We start from the raw sequence: 21999 nt of genomic DNA on the forward strand, positions 1-21999 counted from the left end.
ACTAAATTCAAGAAATAGTTCACTGCATATGCACTTTGAATGGCTGACCAAACTGTTTGGTTTGAAATATTAGTTATGGACATGTCAAAACAAAGCACCAGGTGGAGGTTCTGTCGTGGGAGCCACGAGTTTTTCTATATCACAATTTTTTGGTTAGTATACAAATTAATGGAAAATATTTTTGACACATTTCTGAGTACGCACCCTAATTTAGTTAACTTTTTTCATTATGGAAACACATATGCAGGCATTTTCTGGTATTTTTAATACCAAGAATGGTTGAATTAATTTTCATGTCTTCAGTACTGATATCCACAGATAGTTGGTCTTGAGTTCTAGCATTCTTCAAATTATTGATTAATGACCTTTATGCAGGCAAAGGATGAATGTGAGTATTTAATTAATATTGCCAGACCACACATGGAAAAATCAACTGTTGTGGATAGCAGGACAGGAAGAAGAATAGAGAGCAGGTTTATCTGTATTTTTGGACTTTCTGAGCTTTTGATATTGACATTACTTCTTTATAGCATATCAATCTGGTGTATTTGACACCTTATGTTCTATTGCAGCTTTCGCACAAGCTTCAGTGCCTTCCTAAGGCGTGGACAAGATAATATTGTAAGTAGGATTGAACAAAGAATTGCAGCTTTTGCATTTATACCTGAAGGTATGCAATCTATATTCATTCCTCTTTAATTGGGAATCATGTTTCACAATTATTTTTCTCAGTCATTGTGTCATGTTTCTCTTCCAGTTCATCGTCCCATAGCTTATCCATTCTCCTATTTGCATTCTTGTATTCATGGTATGATATTTGATTGATAGCTCTTTTATCTCTTTATGGGTGTCCACTGTCTTTTACATCCAATCTGTAGTTATTTTTGATGATGTGTGAATTGCAATTGTGGCATTCTGCTATTATGGGTATGACATCTGATTGATAGATCTTATATCTCTATATGAGTGTCCACTGTCTTTTACATCTTAATCTGTAGTTACTTTTTATGAATTATGAATTGCAATCCCTTTTATCCGAAGTCATTAGTACAATGGATCATTGTACTCTTGAAATAGAGATTGTAGGGATTTCTTTCCTCTTATGTTTGTCAGCATGGTTTTGGCAGAGGTTCAAGTCTGCTAGAAGCTGAAAGGCTGCACTTGATGGGAATGTCTTGTTGATCATTGTCTTATGCTTATCTCATTACAACATAAGCCATAACGTCTGGTTTTCAATAATTGTGTACAAGCCAGAAACGAATGATGTGAGAATGGATATTCTGAAAATATAATTTAACAGCCAAAAGTAACTGTTTTATCTCTGCAATTGGTAACAGAACATGGAGAAGGTATTCAAATTCTTCACTATGCTATTGGGCAGAAATATGGGCCACATACTGATTTTTTCTTTGATCAATTGAATACTAAGAATGGTGGGCAGCGTATAGCTACTATACTGATGTACCTGTATGTTCTTTATTTACTAATTTATGATACAATCAAGATGTTTTGTATTGGCATCATACTCTTATAGTTGTTTTTGTGATTTAATTGAGAAACTCATTCACTGCAGTTCAGATGTGGAGAAAGGAGGAGAGACTGTTTTTCCAGGAGTTAAAGTAGAGAGCAGTAGTGTTCCATGGTGGAACGAGTTATCTAAATGTGGAAGATCTGGCTTATCGGTGAGGCCGAGAATGGGAGATGCTTTGCTCTTTTGGAGCATGAAACCCAATGCTACTTTGGATCCATTGAGTCTTCATGGTTAGTATTTCTGTCTATATTTCTAACATCTAAATATTAATCCAGCCAAAGATAGTTGCATGTGAATATCATTTTGTCAAGGCACACGTTTTTGGGAGTATATGTTTCTTTAAGGATCAACCTAACGCACTGTCTTACACTATTCTATTTTGCCTCTAAATGTAATTTAAGCTTTTAAGTTTATACATTGTTGTTTTTCTGCCAGGTAGTTGTCCTGTAATTCAGGGTGATAAGTGGTCAGCTACAAAATGGATGCGTGTTAATAAGTACAATATTTGATTAATGATCACATCGAGGTAATTTTCATGTGTTTCAGAAGTTCATTCTCCTTCCTCTGTTTGTTTGCTCCTTCTTTGTGCACATGAAACCTTCTTGCTAAATGTTATAGAGATGGGAAGAGATGAGTAGCGAATTCAAGAGATTAACAAAGAGAATTTAATGGCTAAATTTCACCATTGGGCTAATTTTCCATATTTTCTTCCACCTATATAAAATCCTTCAGAATTTAAGTATTTTTACAAGAATAAAGCCAAACATTCTAAAGTTGGCATTTTAATAATTAGGAAGATTCACCAAAGTTTCTGCACTTTAAGATAAGCATGAATCCATAGCAGTGTTGCGAAAATCACAATTAAAATGTGTTTTTTTCGCTGGGCCGATTTAATTACCCAATTAAATTGGTGATTTTTCAATTTGAAAAAATCGCGATTTGATCAAAATCACCGGCTGTAGAAATGACGAATTTTTAAAAGGCAATTTCGGTTTTTTTTATTCATTTTGCAAATAGAGGGCAAGGGTGACAACTAAGGAGGAGGAGAACTCATATACAAGGGCAAGAGAGGAGAAAAATGAAGGAATTTAGCATCCCTAGCAAAAAAATTTCAAGTTTGGACAAGTTTCTTCAACATGGCATAGTTTTCAGCTATGGGCATCAAATTTGGCCCTATCTTTTTTGTTTTATCATTTTTTTTCTTTGGTTTCAGTCACCCATATATTTTCCATTATTTTTGCATGGATTTGAATGTGTTTTTTATTTTTTTTGCCATTTTTGTTGCATTTAGTGGAGAGGGTTTTTTTTGGATAAAAAATTCAAATCTTGATTGTTAGTTTTATTCGTTTAAATTTTTCTTGTGCCCTAACTTTTTTCCATGATTTTTTCTTGGGTTTGAATGTTTTTTTTCCCATTATTGTTGCATTCAGTTGAGGTTTTTTTTTGGTCAAAAATTCAAAATGTTGTGTGTTAAATTTTAATTTCATTTGTTTAACTTGAAATTCTTCTTGTGCCCTAGGTTCAAACTTCAATCTTACATTAAAACTCAAGAGTTCAACAAAGTTACAAACATGCCAAGGAAATTGGACCCTATGTGGGAATTTGGTGAACTTGATGGAGGGTTTGACAGATCAAATTTGACTTGCAAGTTATGTGGGCAACATATGACAGGGGGAGTATACCGATTGAAATTCCACCTTGCACAAATTCTTGGACATGAAGTAGGGCTTTGCACAAACACAAATCCATAGATCATCCATAGAGCCCTCAAATCATTGGAAGATATAGAGACAACCAAATTGACCAAGGCAACTCTGAAGAGTCAAATGGCAAGGGGTGGAGTGATGGGAGGTGACCGTGAGAGTGGTATTGGTTCTTCTTCAGCATCAATTTCTACAACCAACCCCATAGTTGCTTCATCATTTTTTGTTCCTAGAACTACACCTGGTGCACAACCATCTATTAGGTCAGCACTTAAACAAAGGGAAGGAAGAAGCTGACAAGTTGTTGGGAAAGTGTCTTCTTTGGAGTGATATTCCCTTTAGCATTGTCAGGAACAATCCATTTTTCCAGTCCACGATTGATGCTATTGCTAATGTTGGCCCGAGGTACAAAGCCCCTTCTTATGATGACTTTAGAGGGCAACCTTGGTACTGTTCAGTAGAGTTCTCTGCCTCTTCTGTCAGAATGCTTTCTTTAGTGGTGGCATATTTTGCGGGGGTTTTGTCAACTTTTATCATTGAAGTTTGGGTTTTGCTCTTCATTACCGGACGTTTGCTTAGACATGGGCAAGTAAGGATGTGACTCAGACAGTTTTGATGCCCTAGACGGTGACGAACCTATAGCTCGAGAATTGGGGAAGGCATTACACATGGTATCATGGTAGTAGATTAATGATATCATTAACATCAACCTTTTAGTACTCAATTAACATCAAGCATCTGGTAGTTATAAGTTATAGCTTTGTCATCAAATGATCAATCATAACATCAATCTTCAAGTTTCAAGTTTCAACATATATAACATTTGTCATCAATAAACTGTAGTAGATAATATCAACCATGAAATGAAACATAGCATCATGACCAAAGAGTTGTAATATGCAGTCAACAGTTTCAACTTCAATTTTCATAGAATGTTTACAAAATGGGCCATAATAAAGACAAATATTTCTAACTTATTGAATCTATATCGTTAACTGAAAAGAAAAATAATTCTACTATCTACTAAGCTTTCTCAAGCTTCTTGCCACAAGCAATTTCGAATTTCTTCTCCTGTGGTATGGTAGCAACATGAATCGTTTTGGGAGTGTAGGGAATGGTCCTGAGATTTTTGTCTTCCTTGTTGCCTTTTCATACTTTTTGTCTCATTGTTTGAATCCATCCATTTAGCACATATCATTTCATCTTTCTTTTGTGCTGTTCCCACTCAGTGCCAAGCCATGTGCTCATTCTAGCACTATTCATCTCCAGACCGCACTAGTTTTGCAGGCTTGGTTTTGTCTCCACACTTATCATGTTGACTTATCTTATTGCCTAATTCCATCTTTTTGCACCTTCATCTACCTTGTCCATCTCTCTTGGTGCCAATCCATGCGCTCATTCTCGCACTATTCTTCATGTCTGGACCACACCGTTTGCATGCTTTATTTTGTCTCCACACTTATCCTATTGACTTATCTTCTTGCCTGAATCCATCCTTTGCACTTTTCTTCATCTACTTGGTCTATCTCTCTAGTGTGCCTTTTTCCTCTGATTGTGTGCTACTCCACAGTGCTCCAAGTTGTTTTTGCACAAGCATGCTCTTCTGTGCCCATGCTATTTCACTTTGCCTTACATCCATGCTTCATTTTTGATCTTGTTTGAATTCTCCATGGTGTGTGTTGTTCACATTCGTACTTTGACTTGTCATGAATGCTTCCACATCAGCAACAGTCAACAAATAAGTTTGAGTAACAAAACTTGCGGTGATAGGCAATAAATGATGTTATCCCAATATGACCAGATACAATAATAAAGTTGATATGATTTTTAATGTATTATTTGGTTTGACAAATTGTTGCATGGAATGATCAGTTTGCAGCATTTAGGAATTATCTAGTTCTGTGAAATTGCACGTGAAAAGCTTGATTTTGTTGTTTGAAATTTTGTAAGGATGGCCTTAATGATTGAAACTATTTGTCTAAGGCATTTTATTGTTGACTGAATTTCCTGTGTAAGGCTTATTGATTGAAATTGCTTGTGAAAGGCTCCTGTTGTTTGAGCTACTTTTGAAAAAGCATTTTGCTCACGACTATAAAGAGGAGTTAAAAATTGCATGTCCAAACCTCAGGTTTTCAAGGGGATGCGTGAAACATTTTACTCTGAATACAAGAGAACAACTAATGGCTTGGTGAAACTTTTGGAGTTTGTTGTCAATTTAGCCACATTTTGGTTGGGAAGTTGATGTAGTTTCATGGTCGCCCAAAAGGCTTGACCTGACCACATTGTTGGTGGGGTTGTAGTTTCCAAATACAGGTATCAAATGTTTACTTAATCACAGAATATGTTAATGATGGATTTCCAAAGTTAAATCAGAAAATTTATGCTGTCGGGGAGCCCAAAAGAAAGACAAGCTTTAACTCTAAAAAGTTGTGGTATGTTACCGTTGGGTTAGAAACTAGGCTTGATGAGGTAGCTAGAAGAGAAAGTTATGATGAGAGAAATATAGAAGCTCTCATTCTAATTATCTTATCCATGACAGTCTGGTAGATGAAGTTATTCCACATGCATAGGATGCATATTGTTGATTTTGGGTAGCATAGGATGTGCTCTAGCTCCGAAATTTTGTGGAGGGGCTAGAATACATAAGATCTCCCAGACCCATAAATCATTCGGAGAAATTCTACCCCGTTTAGGAGAATATTTTATGAAATAAACTGATACAATTATATATATGCTCTAATCCCTTAAGGGTACAAACACTAATGGAATAACCCTTTGGTGCGTGACACTTGAATAAATTGGGTTACATTTTCTTGATGACAAATATAATTCATCTTATAGTATGTCAATAGCATGGTCATAAAATATTCGTAGTTACAACTTGCATGCATCTAGATGGTACTATGAAATGGGTCTTGGGTTGAATGACATTTAGCTCAGTATATATATATATATCAACCTATTCAAATGGGATGATAAGTATGACTTGTGTTATGGGCTAAAAATGATCAGTGATGAAGGTACGATCTCAAGGTTCGGTTCTCTGTTTGACAGACAGATTTTTACACACATATAAATCTGCTCTTGAGTCTTAAAGTATGCTGTCAGAAGGTTCAACTTGCAGTTTTATAGCTTCAAACTCTAGTCTAGGATTTAGGTATGAAAACAGTGTATCTAGACTTCTAGTTCTTAGGGCAGATCTGGAATATGGTGAGCTTCTGTGATTTCCAGATTTGTAAAGAAGAAATAAAATGAGTCTCCTGGGACTACTAAGTACATCAGTGTTGAATGTGAATAAAAGGATTTCGTTACTTTAGAATTATAAATGTGTATGAATCCTCTATAAATCCTATTACAGTCAAAAAGCGTTTTGCATCAACCATTAAAGTATCGAAATCATAAACCAGGACATGTCTATGGTAAATTTTACGGCTAAAGGTTAATCTAAAATGGAAACAAAACAACCCTTCTTTTATGGATTTAACCCATATCCAAGTAATATATTCGGGATATAGATATATATGACCCCCTTAAATGTAATAGTCAGATTGAGGTATGACAGGTATGTTACCGATGTGCATTGTAAACGAGACATCTAACATTTTCATTTTGTAGATGTTATTAGGTAAATAAACCTTAGATGTCTTACCTTTGGAGCTAATAACCTTACTTCTGCATTATTCATATTAGGATAGAATACCCTGCATTAGGACAAGGAGGTCGCGAGACCACCCTCCTTGACCTCGGTACCAGTAAGATCCGCCTAGCGGGTATAAATAGCAAAACTATACCCGTTTAGGAATGTGATGTTGCAAAAGAAAATTGTGTGTTAAAATTCGGTTATCCACCTCAAAATTTGACGGAATTTTATTATGTGTGTTCAGGAACCATTACAATGGTAAGGACGTATGAGCGATGACGACGTGACCAGGCAGCATCATCGCCATTAATGCCGCCACCGTCGCCATCATCATCCCCATCACCTTCATCACCACCAAGACCACTGTCAACATCAAACACTCCAGCGCCAGAGTTGACTGTGATAATGAACTCTTTGGAAGCCTTATTGGAGACATTAAAGGAATCAGCTAAGGCTAAAACCAAAGAGGAATTTCAGCATGTAGCCACCAGTTCAGCGGAACCAAATAATTTGGAGGCCAGAAGATCGAGAGAAGACATCTCTAGAGAGCTTCAGAAAATTAGACTCCCAGAATTTTCAGGAGGTCGAGCAGGTGAACGCGCTGAAGCATGGTTGGAAGGAATGAACCGATGCTTTAGGTTAAGAGAATATTCGCCTTCGGCAAAAACAAAAATTGCCGTGTTTCAATTAAAGGAGAGTGCCTTAATTTGGTGGGGAAATCTGGAGAAGCAGCTGCACCTTACATCGGATAATGTTCCTTGGGAACTATTTGAGGGAAGGTTCCGCGCAAAGTATTTACCTCCATACTTTCAACAACAGCAAGCGAGAGCCTTTCATACATTAATTCAGGGAAATAAAACGGTGGAAGAGTACGAAATAAGGTTTATGGAGCTGGTAAAATACATTCACTACTTAGATTCTGATGAACGTCAAGCTGAACGCTTCATATTTGGGTTAAATCCTCGCATTAGAGCCTTGGTAAGCATGTGGAAACCGTCATCAGTAGCCGAGGCGGTTGAGTGTGGTCGTTATGCAGAAGAGCACCTTGGAATCAGAAAAGAGATAGGGCTAGCAGAACCTTTACAATCAGGATTTCCTGGAAAGACTCCTCGAAACTTTATCAACGGAGGTAGCTCAAGGCCACCTTACGATAACAGGTCTACCTCTAGAAATATTGTAACAAGAGCTCCCATGGCAGTAAACACTATAGCCTCGGAATCATCGAACGCTAGGTCATGGTCATCTCAAGGGACTGCCAGCAGAGGTAGAAATTCGAGAGAAATCAGCATGAGAGGACGAAGCTCGTTCTCTAGAAATTCACGTCCTGAGTCAAAAGGATCAATGCCGCTAAATTGTTGGGGATGTGGGGGACCGCATTTTCAATGGGATTGTCCTGAAGCTTCGTCGAATATGTCGCATAGGACTGGAGAGGGACCAATATCAAACAATCAAGATAATCATAGAATTCATGTAGTAATCAGCAACGACCAAGAAGCGCATCAACCTACTATAGCGGGATCTTCAGGTATGGATCAAGGGAATCGTAACGGTCGAACCGTTACGTATACTGGAACGTAGAGTTCGACAGCTGAGGAACCGCCCGGTGGACCAAGTTAGGGTCCATTGGGACAAGTATAGTCCTGGATCAGCAACTTGGGAAAATACGGAGGACATATGCCAGAGATACCCTAATTTATGTCCATTTTGAAGAACCTTACACTATGTTTAGTATATATTTACTTCACTACAATCAGAGACTCAAAAACATTTTGAATGATTATGGATAAACATGAAATTTTGTGGCATAATATATGTTTAATTTTTGCTGGTACATGGATATCAGAATAATATATGTTTAATTCCTGCTGGTACATGGATACCAAAACAATATATATGGTTCATTTTACTAAATTATAGTTGTCGAAGTAAAGTTAAGACAGTTGAATGATTTTTCTTCTGATAGAAATTAAGATATTATAGATCTGATTTATTTATACATGTCAATATGATCAATAGGATATAAATCAGGAAGTGAATACATTCTAGATGAAAGTCAAAAGACATGCATGGAATATGGAAAAATATGCTGTACTGTAGTATCATAAATGAATTAATAAGGGAATAATATGTGAGTTATCTTGAATATGCTGATGCACGTTTTATGGATGCATGGATAAGTGTATGATCGCAGGTAATAGACAGTTACCGGGATGACCACGTGATGACAGAACCTCAGAACAATTAAAGCTCCAAGTGATTCTATGAAAGGGTATTAATCCTAAATTCTACTAGGAGGGGTGGAGGTGTTGCCCACCGTTTATCCTCCGAACCCTGGGGTCATGGGAGGACTGTGTGAATCACGCTCCCCTAGACGTGTGATGATGACTGCCGGATGCCTACTGGGAATGAGGTCGGTATAATCGACGCTGCCACCTTAGAGTTTATGAATGGTTAGGTCAGTAAAACTGACGCCATGGCATACTCCAGTAGAGGACGGATAGGATGGGAGCGGAGGAGATTAGGAAGGATAGGATGATTTTAGAATAGCTTGGGAACTTGGATAGGGTAAAAGTCATCCATCAAAATCATAAACTTAAAATTCCAACTTCGGGACGAAGTTTTTCTAAGGGGGAGTGTATGTAACGGCCCATCTAAACTAATCCACTATATAAAGTTTCAAACTTTATAATAAAACAAATGTGATGAATTTTAAATAATAAATTTATTTAAGTTTTATAAATATAAATTTATTAAACTTTATAAAATATAATTCTAAATTTTATAAAATATATATATATTAAATTTTACAAAATATATAAATTAACTTTATAACATATAATTATAAATGAAACTTTGTAAAATATAAGTTAACTTTATGAAACTAAATTATATAAATCAAGGACCCTTATTCAAGGGGGACGTTTAATTGCCATAAGATACATATCAGAGCGCATATGACAGCAGGGAGAGAGAGCCGTATGCGTAGAAGGCGTGTCGGGACAGGGGAAGGCGGTGGTTGCATGCGGGAGGGCGGCCACCGCCAGGTCGTGGTTAAAACCGGAATTATGAACCGAGAATGGGGGGGGGAGAAAGGAACGGAGGAGAAAGCAGAGGAGGAATTTAGCAGTGAAGCCAGAGAGGGAATTCAGCAGGGAGAGAGGTCTGACATTGGAAGAGCTTTAATCCGACTGAGGTTCTGGGCACGGGGGACAGTGGGCTTCTGTGAGAAGCTTGCTGGATTGAGCAGCCAGCCTCTGCTCAATCAGGTTGGGTGGAATTGGTCTCCCTGGGTAATTGGAGCAGTAATTGGAGCAAACAGCAGCAGAACAAAACAACAACAGTATCGACAGCTTCACAGGATCAGCTAGCAGTTCAGGTAAGTACAAATCAAATTTTTATGCTTCCTGCTTTCAAGTTTATGAGTATTACAAGTCAGTGAGAAAAGCCTTCAGCCCCACAAGGTGTGGTTCGTGGCAAGGAACTCAGAGAAGGGACTGTCACACTGAATCCCTTCTCTCTCCGTTTAAGCTATCTCCTAGGTTAGCTAAGGGGGGTGGTCCCTAATGAAAAGTTAAGTTAAAAAAGAGATGTGAGTTTCTAGGAGAATTGTTAGAGTTAAATAGATTATTTCTTTAAGATTTATAAGCAAAAAACTGATATGAGCAATAACCATCATAAGATAAGCGTGAAATATATAAACAACCAGTGCCTTCCAAGTATTTTCTCTTTAAGAAATGAAATTGTATTTTGCTTAAAACAAAAGTAGAATGCTTCAAAAATTGAAAGCAAAACAATCCTGAAATGGAGACAAAGATGACATGAAATAGTCAAAATGATAATCTACAATTAGTGTACAAGAACTAGATCAAGACATGCAAGTATAACTCCATACTTGTCTAGTTAAAACAATGCTCTAGGTAGCAAATAAAATCCTTGAAAGCACAAGATATTGATCAATAAAAATATTTAATTTAAATTTATTTGATCTTAATAAGCTAGAGGAAAGGAAACTCCCTCTTTCAAAATCGTTTGATGAGATCCTTGAGGCAAACCAATTAAGTTTTTCTATTCATGATCTTGGGAGTTAGTTCGTCTATTGGAGAGCTACCCCACGCCCAAGTAAATCCTTCAACCAAATCTAAAAATCTCTACACACTTGGAAAAAGATGTCAGCAATCATAAGGGATTAGATTATACAATGGAGGAGAAGGCTAGAGATTTCACCAAAAATCTTCTAGTGCACCTCTTCCTAGAGTATTTCTCTAACCCAAAAACCATACAAAATAGCTTGCATATGTTAATCCAAACAACTGGCAAAATGATAACTAGCATAATCCAACATACATGTAGAATGTAAAGCACAAAATTGAAATAACATCACCTCAAAAAGTGGAAGGAGAACACCAACACAATAGTACCCCAAAGTCTCTTTTATTATACGAAAGATGAATACAAAATTTAGCAGAGTCTTCGCAAGTCCCACAACTTGTTCTAAAGATACAAAAATGAGAGCTCAAGACTCATAAATAAGAAAATGGGAGATGATCCCAATGGAGAAACCAAGTGATAAGTGTAGCTTGATGACAATCCCAAAGACCAAGTCAAATTTCAAGTGGCAATGTGACTGTGAAGTGCAGAAATCAAAATGTTGTGAATACCCTCTGCTGGCCTGTGCTTACATCCTCACTGCTGCCATGTGTATAAGTGCTGGTGGAATGGGGAGACAACTCCTTAGTTAACTGCTGTAAACTCCAATGAAATCCCCAAAAAATACGATGTCAAGCTGACTCTGCGTATGAACTCAGCAACATGTATCTCTTGACTGATTTTGTTGGGGGACAAACTCTGACACATGTCCCCCACTAACTGAAATAACACAACCCCTTCCAAATATGCGTGTGGTTTGAACTAGCTGTTACGTAGAGGCTAAGGTAGGCACTGTGCATACAAGTGTAAAGGATGTGAAGTTGTGTGGAGATATCCTCCCAAAATAATAGCAATTAGATCTGCTATTACAAAATCTGAACCATGTGTTGATTTCCCTTGCTATAGTGTTGATCTTTGACTGCCAATGTGTACCTAATCTGCCCATACGTGGAGTTGTCTCCTTGATTGGCAGCGTAAATATCTCTTCAAAAATCCGCTGTGTAATATCATGTTGCTATGTTGGAGTTTCCATTGCTGCGTGGAACCTTCTTTTCCCTTTGCGTTGAGTCTTTAATGGCATGTGCATAAATCTGTTTTGATTGCCTCCTAAGTAGACTATATGATTGAGGTGGGGTCCAATCCCCACCCAATTTATTAAAGTTTAAACTTCAGACTTACATTCCATCACATTTAATCCATAACATTTGAATTATATCAAGGTGAACTTTTCGCCATATGTATGAACTCAATTGGCCCAGTTTGACTTTGACTTGAGTTGTAATTGAGCTAGCGCCTTTTTGGTGGATCCCATGTAACTGAAATAACACTTTTGACTCTCCACATAATTTCCATGTCAAAATTTGACTTATTTTGACTTTGGAAAAATTTATAAAATTTTCCAATTATTTTTTTTTTTTTTTTAATTTTTTCCTCATTTTTGCCACTAACATTAAGAAAATTGGCTTTTGAGGGACTATAAGTCGTTTTTTGACCCCCAAAGTGGGTCCTAGAATAATGCTGGGTCTCTGAGGATGAATTTCGAGTAGTCACACACTCCAGACATTTCCCAAGGCCACTTATTTACATCATTACATAGAAAATAATTAAAAATTCCCGTTTTGCAGGAAATTTTTAATTATTAAAAACTCCTACTTACACCTAGCCAAATTTCACAAATTTTTTTGTGTGATCTAGTATGGTAATATACATCGACTTTAAACATTAAGAATCAAGATGTGTTAGGGGCTCAACCTTCAAACCGTCACCCTGGCTTTGGAGTATAAAATGAGTGAAAAAACCCAGAAAATTATCTGCCTCTGAAAAAGAAGGTAATTAACCGGATAAAAAAAACACTCCAAGGTGTACTCGTTTGCTGATCGAGTCCCAACATCCTAGGCTTGTTACAGACTCAAAAACTCATGATTACTAGTATCACTTATTACAATTCCCCGCAAGGTGTGGAATTTGGATACAAGAAAGATGATCAGAAGATAGAAGTACTAGTAGAGTTAAAAAACTCTGTTGACTGATGATATTTGATGGTACAAGTGTCCACTGGATCATCCTTGGGCATGGAGTCTTCATATAATCATCAGGTGCCACTCCAGTGGTCAACAAGTACCAAGGGAAGGTTAGGGAGAGGAGTTACACTATTATGTTGTGAGTTGTCATGAGCGGGAACTGACTCATCTTCAAAGAACAGTTGCCTCATCACAAAGTGCATGTCAGTGTCTACTAGAGTATGCTCACCAGACATCATAATCAGTTGTACAAATGGCTCGGGTGCATGAAATCTTCTTGATTCTGAGTGGGGTCTACTGGTCCCAACCAAAATTCTTGCAATACTTCTGCTGCTGTCTCCCATTTCGCCAAAAGGAGGTCCCTCATTCTCTCCTTTTCCCCGTAACTTAGGACTATCCATGTTATTCTCTTGTGATGCTGAACTTATCTTTGCTTATCCTATTCTCTGTAACTCTCTTCTTCTATGCCTAATTTCCCACAACTTCCTTTCTCTCCACTCATCAACTATTCTCGCCCTTCGCAATGCTCTAAAATCTCGTGCCTTACGCAACTCTTCTTGGTCCATCGCAACAACCCTTCATTTTCCACAACTGCACAACATTCCTCCCCCTAGATCCAACCCCCGACACTAAGGGTTTTAAGCGGCCATTCGATCTTCTTGGAACGGTAGTATATTTTCTTCAACCATCAAGACTTTTGATCCAAAGGGGGATCTCTTTCAACAATCTTTCGCGCAATCCAAACTTGAATATTGCTTCTGCTCTAGAAAAGGACTAATGATCTTCGGCCGCAAACTCAATAATATAGCCTTCTAATGTTGCATTTACCCAAAAATCAACAACCCTTGTTAGGTTTGTGTCTACGCTGTGGAGTTCAACCAAATTAGTAGTCAGCCAATCTCTATGAAGCCTAGGGCAATTTCCAGCTTCTGCTTTAATTTCCAACCACCTTAACCGGTTTTGTAACTTCTCAGGAAACTCACACCAAAAGATTTTGTATTGGTCATAAGCAGGTTCAACGTGCAAAATATCTTCTCTAACCCAATCTAGATTCTTCTGCCTTAGTTGAGCCTGTTGTAGAATAAAATGGTCAACCTTCTCATGCCACTAATCCTAAATACCTCTACCAAAAATTCTAGATACCATGATCTAGATCCCTTCTAAAAGTTTAGGGTCCCAACAACGTAACCATTTGTTGGCGAAAAATTTAGAGTAGTGAAGTCCCAGGGTTCGGCCTAAGTTTTCCAACAAAGGAGGTCATCGTAGTCTAGATTTTCGCTGGCATTTTCACTCCCTTTGTGCAAAAGGAGCATCTCACCCAAGGCGAGCCAAAACTAGTGGAATAAATAAGGGATTTAGATCAATGGCGGAAAACTAAGTCTGTCATGCTATCATTTGCATCATTAATCATCTTATTATCCCACACAACTAAATCATTGTCGAGACTTACATTCATAAAAGGAAAGACAGAGACATCATATACTTAAAAGAGACAAGAAATTTTAAAAGGGGCCATGCAAACATTGAACCATGTAACACAATATTTTCCCAGAACTCCTCTTATTATTAATATAGCCCAACCATTACATTGAGGATCCAGACAGACTTGCATGATCTTCTTAGATCAAATCACATTACATCAGACATTACAATCCATATACATGAATCAAAACTTCTGCGCATATTGCAGAATCCTATAGGAAATTATCAGCAAGGATGGAAAACATGTGGATTAGAGGTTCTATCTATTGATTGATTGATGCCTGATTTGTACCTCTATATCTTCTTTTATAGGCTCACTCACTTGATATGGTCCTCACAGAGGTTCCTTGATCTCGCCCTTGATTTGGTCTACTTTGAAAAAATCTTGGTACCTTTTTCCCTTTTCCTCTTGATTCTTTCAAAATTAATCCAGCTTTCCTGCTTTCGCTGGTGTGTTTTCCTATTTTTCTGGCTTCTCAGGTCCTAACATTTAGTTTACTACCGCACTCAATTTTCCGGCGATCTACTTTTGGTGGCTTTATCCATTCGTCCTCTGCGACTATTCTGCGCGCTTGTTTTCCATATTTCTTCAAAAAACGAAGGACCCAACAAGGTTTCAAAAAAATGGCATCATAGGGATGGTCCCTACACTTGGTATCAGAGCACAAGTTCAATCTCTAAGACCTATGGACCCTTTGAAGTTGAATGATAATTTAAAAAAAAAAATGGAGTTGTTTGTTTTCTTATCTGGTCCAACAACCTTTTGTTCCTTTGTTGCAAAGGATAATTAATTCATTTTTTTTTTATCTTATTGAAGTGCTACAACAAGGTTCTTATCATCTTAGTTTCGCTATCTTTCAAGGAAAGGATGCTTTTTTAATTGAGAATTAGTTTTAGTCCATTCTTGGATAACATGCCTATACTCGAGTGGAATTCCATGATGGATGCTTCTCCCTTATATTATTATGTATAAATTGGGATAAGGTTATAAATTGATGGCAATGATCCCTTATTGCCTATAGAATATTTCCATTTTCTCTTATTTTATACTACGCAATAATATCTCCATTGGGCAATACAAATATGATCTTAAAAACACATCAAAAATTTAACCAAAAAAGGGATAATTTATTTTTCTTATCTTCAACCTCCAAACCACAATGTTTGACAACTTCGGTGTCTCAAATTGCATCTCATTTAAACTTCACCAATCCTCTTAAGTTAGGCCTCAATGAACGAGATCAATCTGAATACAAAGTGAGAGAAAATATATCACAGGCCTAGTTGAAATAAATCATTTCTAGTGATTGTCTCAACAATCAGTATGAATGCACACATCTGCTTTCAACTTGTCCATCGAAGCAAACAAAATTTTTGCTATGGGGTCTCTCTCTCGATGGAGTACTCCCTTCTAACAAGGAAATATTTCCTAATTTTCACCATCACCTAACCCCTTTTCCTTGTTTATTAGCCCTTGCCCCTTCAGGACTATAGGGACTATTATGATCGTTTTTTTATGTGCTATTAGAGGACACGAAAATCAAGCAAGTCATTTTACCTTTTAATCGAAGTTTTTTTTTCATATTCGGATGAATATTCCGGCTCATCCAATGAAACAATTGGCCATCTTATTTGGCCTCATATCGAGGCAAATAGAGGCAATACTTATGATATATTTCATGACTTCAAGATCATTTCTCTAACATAAAGGTAATTCTAGCTTAATGCTAGCATTAGTTATTAAGCATTTAATGTTTAAGATATCAATAAGACAGATATATCCCTATATCTCATCAACGAGTAGTGAGCATGAAAACAAAAACAAGTGGCTCATGTAGGTGAAAACAAGTGGCTTGAATCCCCAAGTGGCCCATGCAAATGAAAACAAGTGGTCTGCATGCTCCATGGAAAGTCTTTGAAAATCTCGTTGCCGAGGTTGCCCAACTGATACAATTTTTGCAAAACCCCACAATTTCTGCAAAACCCCAAAAGCAGCAATGGGGATAATGCAGATATCTATGGATTCAATGGGGAGGACCCATCAGAGTCCCCATGGCTAAGGAGCTCAAGGACACATCAGAGTCTCCATGGCTAAGGATCTCAAGGACAAGACTTCAATGCAGGAAAAAATCTCCCACTCAGCCGTAATGCCAACTTCGGCTTCAACACCACCTATCTGCCCATTACACAGGCTTCCATTTGATGGTAACGCCAAGTTCAGGAACATCTGAACAAATACAATGATTAGAAGCTCGATCACTGCTGCCCAAAAGATGATGTCCTAACTTAGCAAGTTGTTGAAGCATTTGATTATGTCGATGAACTAGCTTTCCTCTGCATGGACAAGTATGGCCCATCTAACAAGGCTTCTTTTGGAAGGACCTATTTAAACTAGCGACAGGGATGGTCCATCTAACCAGGCTTCTTCTGGAAGGACCTATTTGAACTAGTTGATAACCTTCAAGTAAGTAGTCCCAATACCCAATATGCACGGTTACCCATCGCAGGGAGTCGGGGCTTCTTTTTGTCTAACTCTCATGACCAGTAGACCTGCTTTCTCTATACTATTATCTATTATTAGTCATTGAAATTGAGAGATACTGATCAGTTCGACCAAGTACACTATGACTTTGATTGGAAGAGTGCAGGAAGTAATAACAGACGACCGAATAACCACAAAGGACTCCACCGAAACAAGTATCAATTTTCGGAAGGAAGTTGCGTTCAGGGCTATCAGTCGAATCCGGTTCGGGAAGGCCAATGAGTGGTAGGGCTCAGCCAAGGTATTGCTCTCCTAATTTCTCTTGGCTTGCCTTATGCTTGGTCCCAACAATTGATGAGCCCATCCCAAGACACTCTTTGCTAGTGGTAGGGCTCAACCAAGCTAAATGTATACAAACCTCCTTCAGCCATCAGGCTCAGATATTTTGATTGATAAAGTTACAGTTATATCTTTCGCACCACTACTATCATGAATTCACTATATGTCTTCCATGTTGTTTTTCCATGATCTTGGGTCTAGGATAGAATCTTAGAATCTTTGATGCTACCAAACCAAGAATCACAACGATACTACTTTGCACAGTGGAATATAAACAACAGTAAATCTACTAGTGCACAAAATATGGACAACTTTTTACAATTTTCAACCCAACTTCGTTATATTAATCAACATATAATACAACAATCTAGGGCTCCCGTACCAAGGATAATGGCCCTCATACATCCACTGATACAAGATACAAAACTGGGGCTTGGTGTCAGTCCATTGACAACCAATCTACCCTCAACAAGATACTCTGACTATCTAGCTTATTTAGAGCTCCTCACAGCTGCCTTGGTCATACCCTGTACTTGCCTAGTCCTGTGGCTCCCGATCTGTAGCTCCTGCCTCTATCAATGCTCCAAGTCCATCTGGCCATTGAACCTCGACTATCAATCTGCTCACTAGTTGTGCCTTAGTCCATCAAGGGCACAACACATCGAGACTCCTGTCGAGTTATTCAAAACTCCGTTTGTGAACAACTCTCAATTTTCCCACTGCTGCTCCTCAACTACTCAGGGACTTCAACCCACTATGGTCTTCCTGCGCTGCTCTAATGAAGACCAACATAGGGCATGGAGGGCTGCCACCTATCACTGCAAGATGTCCATCTCCCACAATGAACACAGGCTAGGAGGACTGCCCATCATCTGCTGTAGAAGTCCTTCTGCACACACAAGTCTAGGGCTGCTCAACTGCTCCTCTGGCTCGTCAACCCTTGAGCAATACAAATGCGACTCTAGCAACCACCTACGTCCATGAAGATGGTGCACACCGAACTCCAACTTGGACACTATCACGCTATTGTCCAACAGACCATAAATGCCCAATACACGTCCACACTTGGTCTACTCTCACGCTGCCCTCCAACAGTCCATAAGTGATCAATACTCGCTGTAGCATCTGCTCCTAGTTAGGGCGTCCAACACCTATGGAGACCCTTCCACATGGCTGCTAACGTGCGCCATCAAATTTGCCTCTTCTAGGACACTATATCCATCTCATGAGTTGATGTGTCACTGCTGCAAAGTCTACAATCTGGTTAGGGATAATATTAGTCCACATCAACCCGAGATCCTTGCCTCTAAGCTGCTCCTTTTGCTACAACCGAGGGACATGTCTGAGGTGGTTTTAGCTCCTCCAACTAGTCACCACAACTTTTGCCCTTTCTACAATAATACCAAGGATCTGTTGCCTACAATATTGAGACAATACCACGCCATAACTTGCACACACCAACCCATAATTGTCCTATTCTTGGAGACCCATCCAAATTGGTCCAAAACTAGACCTAACACATCAAATACATACCTAGAACTTGTGCATACTGTTGTAGCATTAGATCACTCGTTAGGGCATCCAAACAACCATGTTCATCCCTTCTTCTAGCTAGAATAGTCCTCTTAAAGACTGTAGCCTCCCTCAAATAGTACCGTGCTGCTGTTCTAGGCAGTCCTATCTTTGTTTTAAGCCTCAGGGTCTGTGGCTCACCAACCAGAGAGAATACCCATCATTCCATGCACAAGTTGTGCCACAAACCACCCAGGTTTGTCCTTCTGTAGTGCGACTACCTACTACACTTTCTCGGCCTTGTCGAGGGCATCATTCTTCCTACAAAAACACTCTAGAAACCCTCACCAAGGCCCCCTTTCCTTTGCAGCTGTTATAGGAGTATGTGGTCTTGTTTTGGAGGGCCTAATACCCAACTCGTCCTCCAAAACAAGCCTCCCTTCCTACCTGTAATTACCCAAAGAGACTCGTCATGTTCACTTGTGAGGTTTCTTCTTATTTCTGCCCAAAATTTCCCACCATGACCTCAGCCTCCTGCCTGTAGTAACTCGACTCCCAAACAGTCTAGAAGGAGGCATAAACTATGCCTTCCTTCAACTTCGTTGGGCTCCTCTCTTCTGTGGCCAAAACAAAGCACTTCTCTTAGATGTGTTGCACCATAGATGTGTCTCAATGCTCACACTTGACCTATATTTATAGGCATCAAGTGGCTCCAATGAATTTTTCTTCAGGCACTACTTTAACCTCAAGACGACCTGCCTAACTAGACAAATTTACCCATCTTAACTTCAAAAATTCATTTCTCTTCAACCACAACTCAGAATCAGATGATTTTCGATGCGTTGGATTCGTCTCGACGAGTACCATCATCCTCATCCATCACATGTCAAAATATCTCCATAGTTTTGTCCCCAACATCGATGGGTGCAAGACCCCAAGCTTGGGTTTCAAGCTCACAAGGCCATTTGTGGAGCTCCTTCCTCCAAACCCTTGATCCTCCAAGCTTGGAGTACCTCCCAAGCTACAAAAATCAACACTCCCTCTTAGCGAGGAAGGTACTTCCAAGACTAGGAAGTAACCATCATCATCCGACGACACTAGCCCATCTGGCATCCATCACTGCAACATACTCTATAGAATGAACCTTGCAATCTCAGTAGTGCCTCTGCCTCATCACATCTGAACCTAAAGATCCCAAACCTCCATAGGGTTTCTCCCTCTGAGGCTAGACTTCCTTTGAGCCTACACAATCTCCATTGGCTTAGTCCTGCAAGCACTCATCCTCCTAGATCAAATAACACCCGTGCAAATCCCTCTAATCTCAGATATGCAACATCACGATCCGATGAAGACTCTAGCCTGCCAACCTGTAGTCCATCACATGAAGCCATCTCGATCAAACTGATCTTGTCCACGCTAAAGCAATCCTTGAGTTGTCTCAATCATCCATGGCAAATCAACAGAAGTCCATGATCAACAATCTGCCCTACAACAAACTGTTGTTCACCAGGCTCACCACCAATCCACTAGAACTCCCAAACCATCTCACCATGTAGTCTATCGAGACCATATCTCCATGTCTTCAGCTGAACCCCTGTTCCATGATCTAGACACCTACAACTCCCTCTGAGTTGCTTCGCTGTGCACACTCTGATTCACTCTCCCTCAAATTAGCTTAGATATGCTTTGATACCATGTTGTTTTTCCACAATCTTGGGTCTAATATAGAATCTTAGAATCTCTGATGCTACCAAACCAAGAATCACAACGATACTACTTTGCACAGTGGAATATAAACAACAGTAAATCTACTAGTGCACAAAATATGGAATTTTTTTTACAATTTTCAACCCAACTTTGTTATATTAATCAACATATAATACAACAGTCTAGGGCTCCTGTACTAGGGATAATAGCCCTCATACATCCATTGATACAAGATAAAAAATTGGGGCTTGGTGTCAGTCCATCGACAATCAATCTACCCTCAACAAGATACTCTGACCGTCTACATGCTGTAGAATTTTGTAGAATTTTTCTACAAATCAGCTAGCTCTGATACCATGTGGAACTTTTTCTACAAATCAGCTAGCTCTGATACCATGTAGAAATTTTTTCACCTTTAGATCAACCTGGTAGTGCAATGTACTAAAGCAAAACACTTGATCTACTTCTACAAACAATTTAGTGGAAGCTTAATCAACCATGAGCAACATCAATAAGAACACATATAACTGATAAGAAGGAATCAATCACACATAACACAGAATATATCACTGGGGAAAGCACCAGCATAAAACCCCAACACTGTATTATCAATCAAGTGGAAATCCTCAACAACATACAAAAAGAATCAGGTCAATAGCTATCCTGCTCTCTTTGTACTCTGATAATCTTCAATCAGAAGATGAATATCATGGACTACCTAGGCCTCAATATATAGGCCACAAGTCCTCCAATCTCCTATAATAGATCCTTCTCCATGCAAGGAATACTTACTAGAAATATCCAAGCATCTGATAGTACATTGTCCCTCATCTGATCTCAACTGGGTCTCTGATAGAACTGACATGCAACAGTTATCCATGAGTGAATCTTTAGTTATCTAAAATAATAGTTGTCACATGCATGCAAGCATTAACAAACTATATTTTATTATTTTAACGACTTGTTAAAATAATCTAACTGGACTTGACTAGTTAGAACTAAGTCAACTGATTCTCTCATTATAGAACTCATATTTATTCCCTCAATCAGTGGAGGAAATTAAGGATAAATTCCTCAATCAGTGGGACAACTCATGTGCATGCTCACAAAGACTTCAAATCGAATTTCCTTAACTAATTAACTCAACTGAATTAATTAATTAATATTTCCAACTGCTGTTAAGACCAAATTAATTTTACTTCCTATAGATAGACTAGGGATTGCTATAATTAGGAAGGGACCCAAAAATGCTATTTTTAGAACTTTCTATTTTTAGCAGTTTCACTTCTCACCCAATGTGGCCAATGACCTCATTGGCCAAACTATTATTTTTAGACATGCTATTTTTAGCAGGTCTATTTTTAGCACATTCTAAATTTAACATTTTTTGTTGCACATTTTTCAACACTCCCTCTCAACAAGAAAGGCTTTCTCTT

At 38.5% G+C, this 21999-nt stretch overlaps 1 protein-coding gene across 5 annotated transcripts in view; it reads left to right on the forward strand.

Moving 5' to 3' along the window:
• The window catches only part of LOC149200111 (putative prolyl 4-hydroxylase 3), a 79948-nt gene that overhangs the window by 39537 nt on the left and 18412 nt on the right, over positions 1–21999 (forward strand). For 3 of the 5 annotated variants that reach the window (XR_016253334.1, XM_089399520.1, XM_089399521.1), the window contains exons 3-8: positions 74–152; positions 376–473; positions 573–670; positions 1338–1467; positions 1574–1761; positions 1967–2057. Coding sequence is in view for 4 of the 5 variants with exons in the window: in XM_089399520.1 (XP_089255646.1) it covers positions 74–152; positions 376–473; positions 573–670; positions 1338–1467; positions 1574–1761; positions 1967–2040 (667 nt within the window). In the remaining variant the exon portion in view is untranslated. The remainder of the gene's footprint in view (positions 1–73; positions 153–375; positions 474–572; positions 671–1337; positions 1468–1573; positions 1762–1966; positions 2058–21999) is intronic. The other 2 variants (XM_089399522.1, XM_089399523.1) reach the window with 2 other exon arrangements.

This window comes from Pinus tabuliformis, chromosome 2_1, assembly GCF_031772625.1.
Source record: "Pinus tabuliformis cultivar Carrire ecotype Pingquan chromosome 2_1, CPIR1, whole genome shotgun sequence".
Taxonomy (NCBI): Eukaryota; Viridiplantae; Streptophyta; class Pinopsida; order Pinales; family Pinaceae; genus Pinus; species Pinus tabuliformis.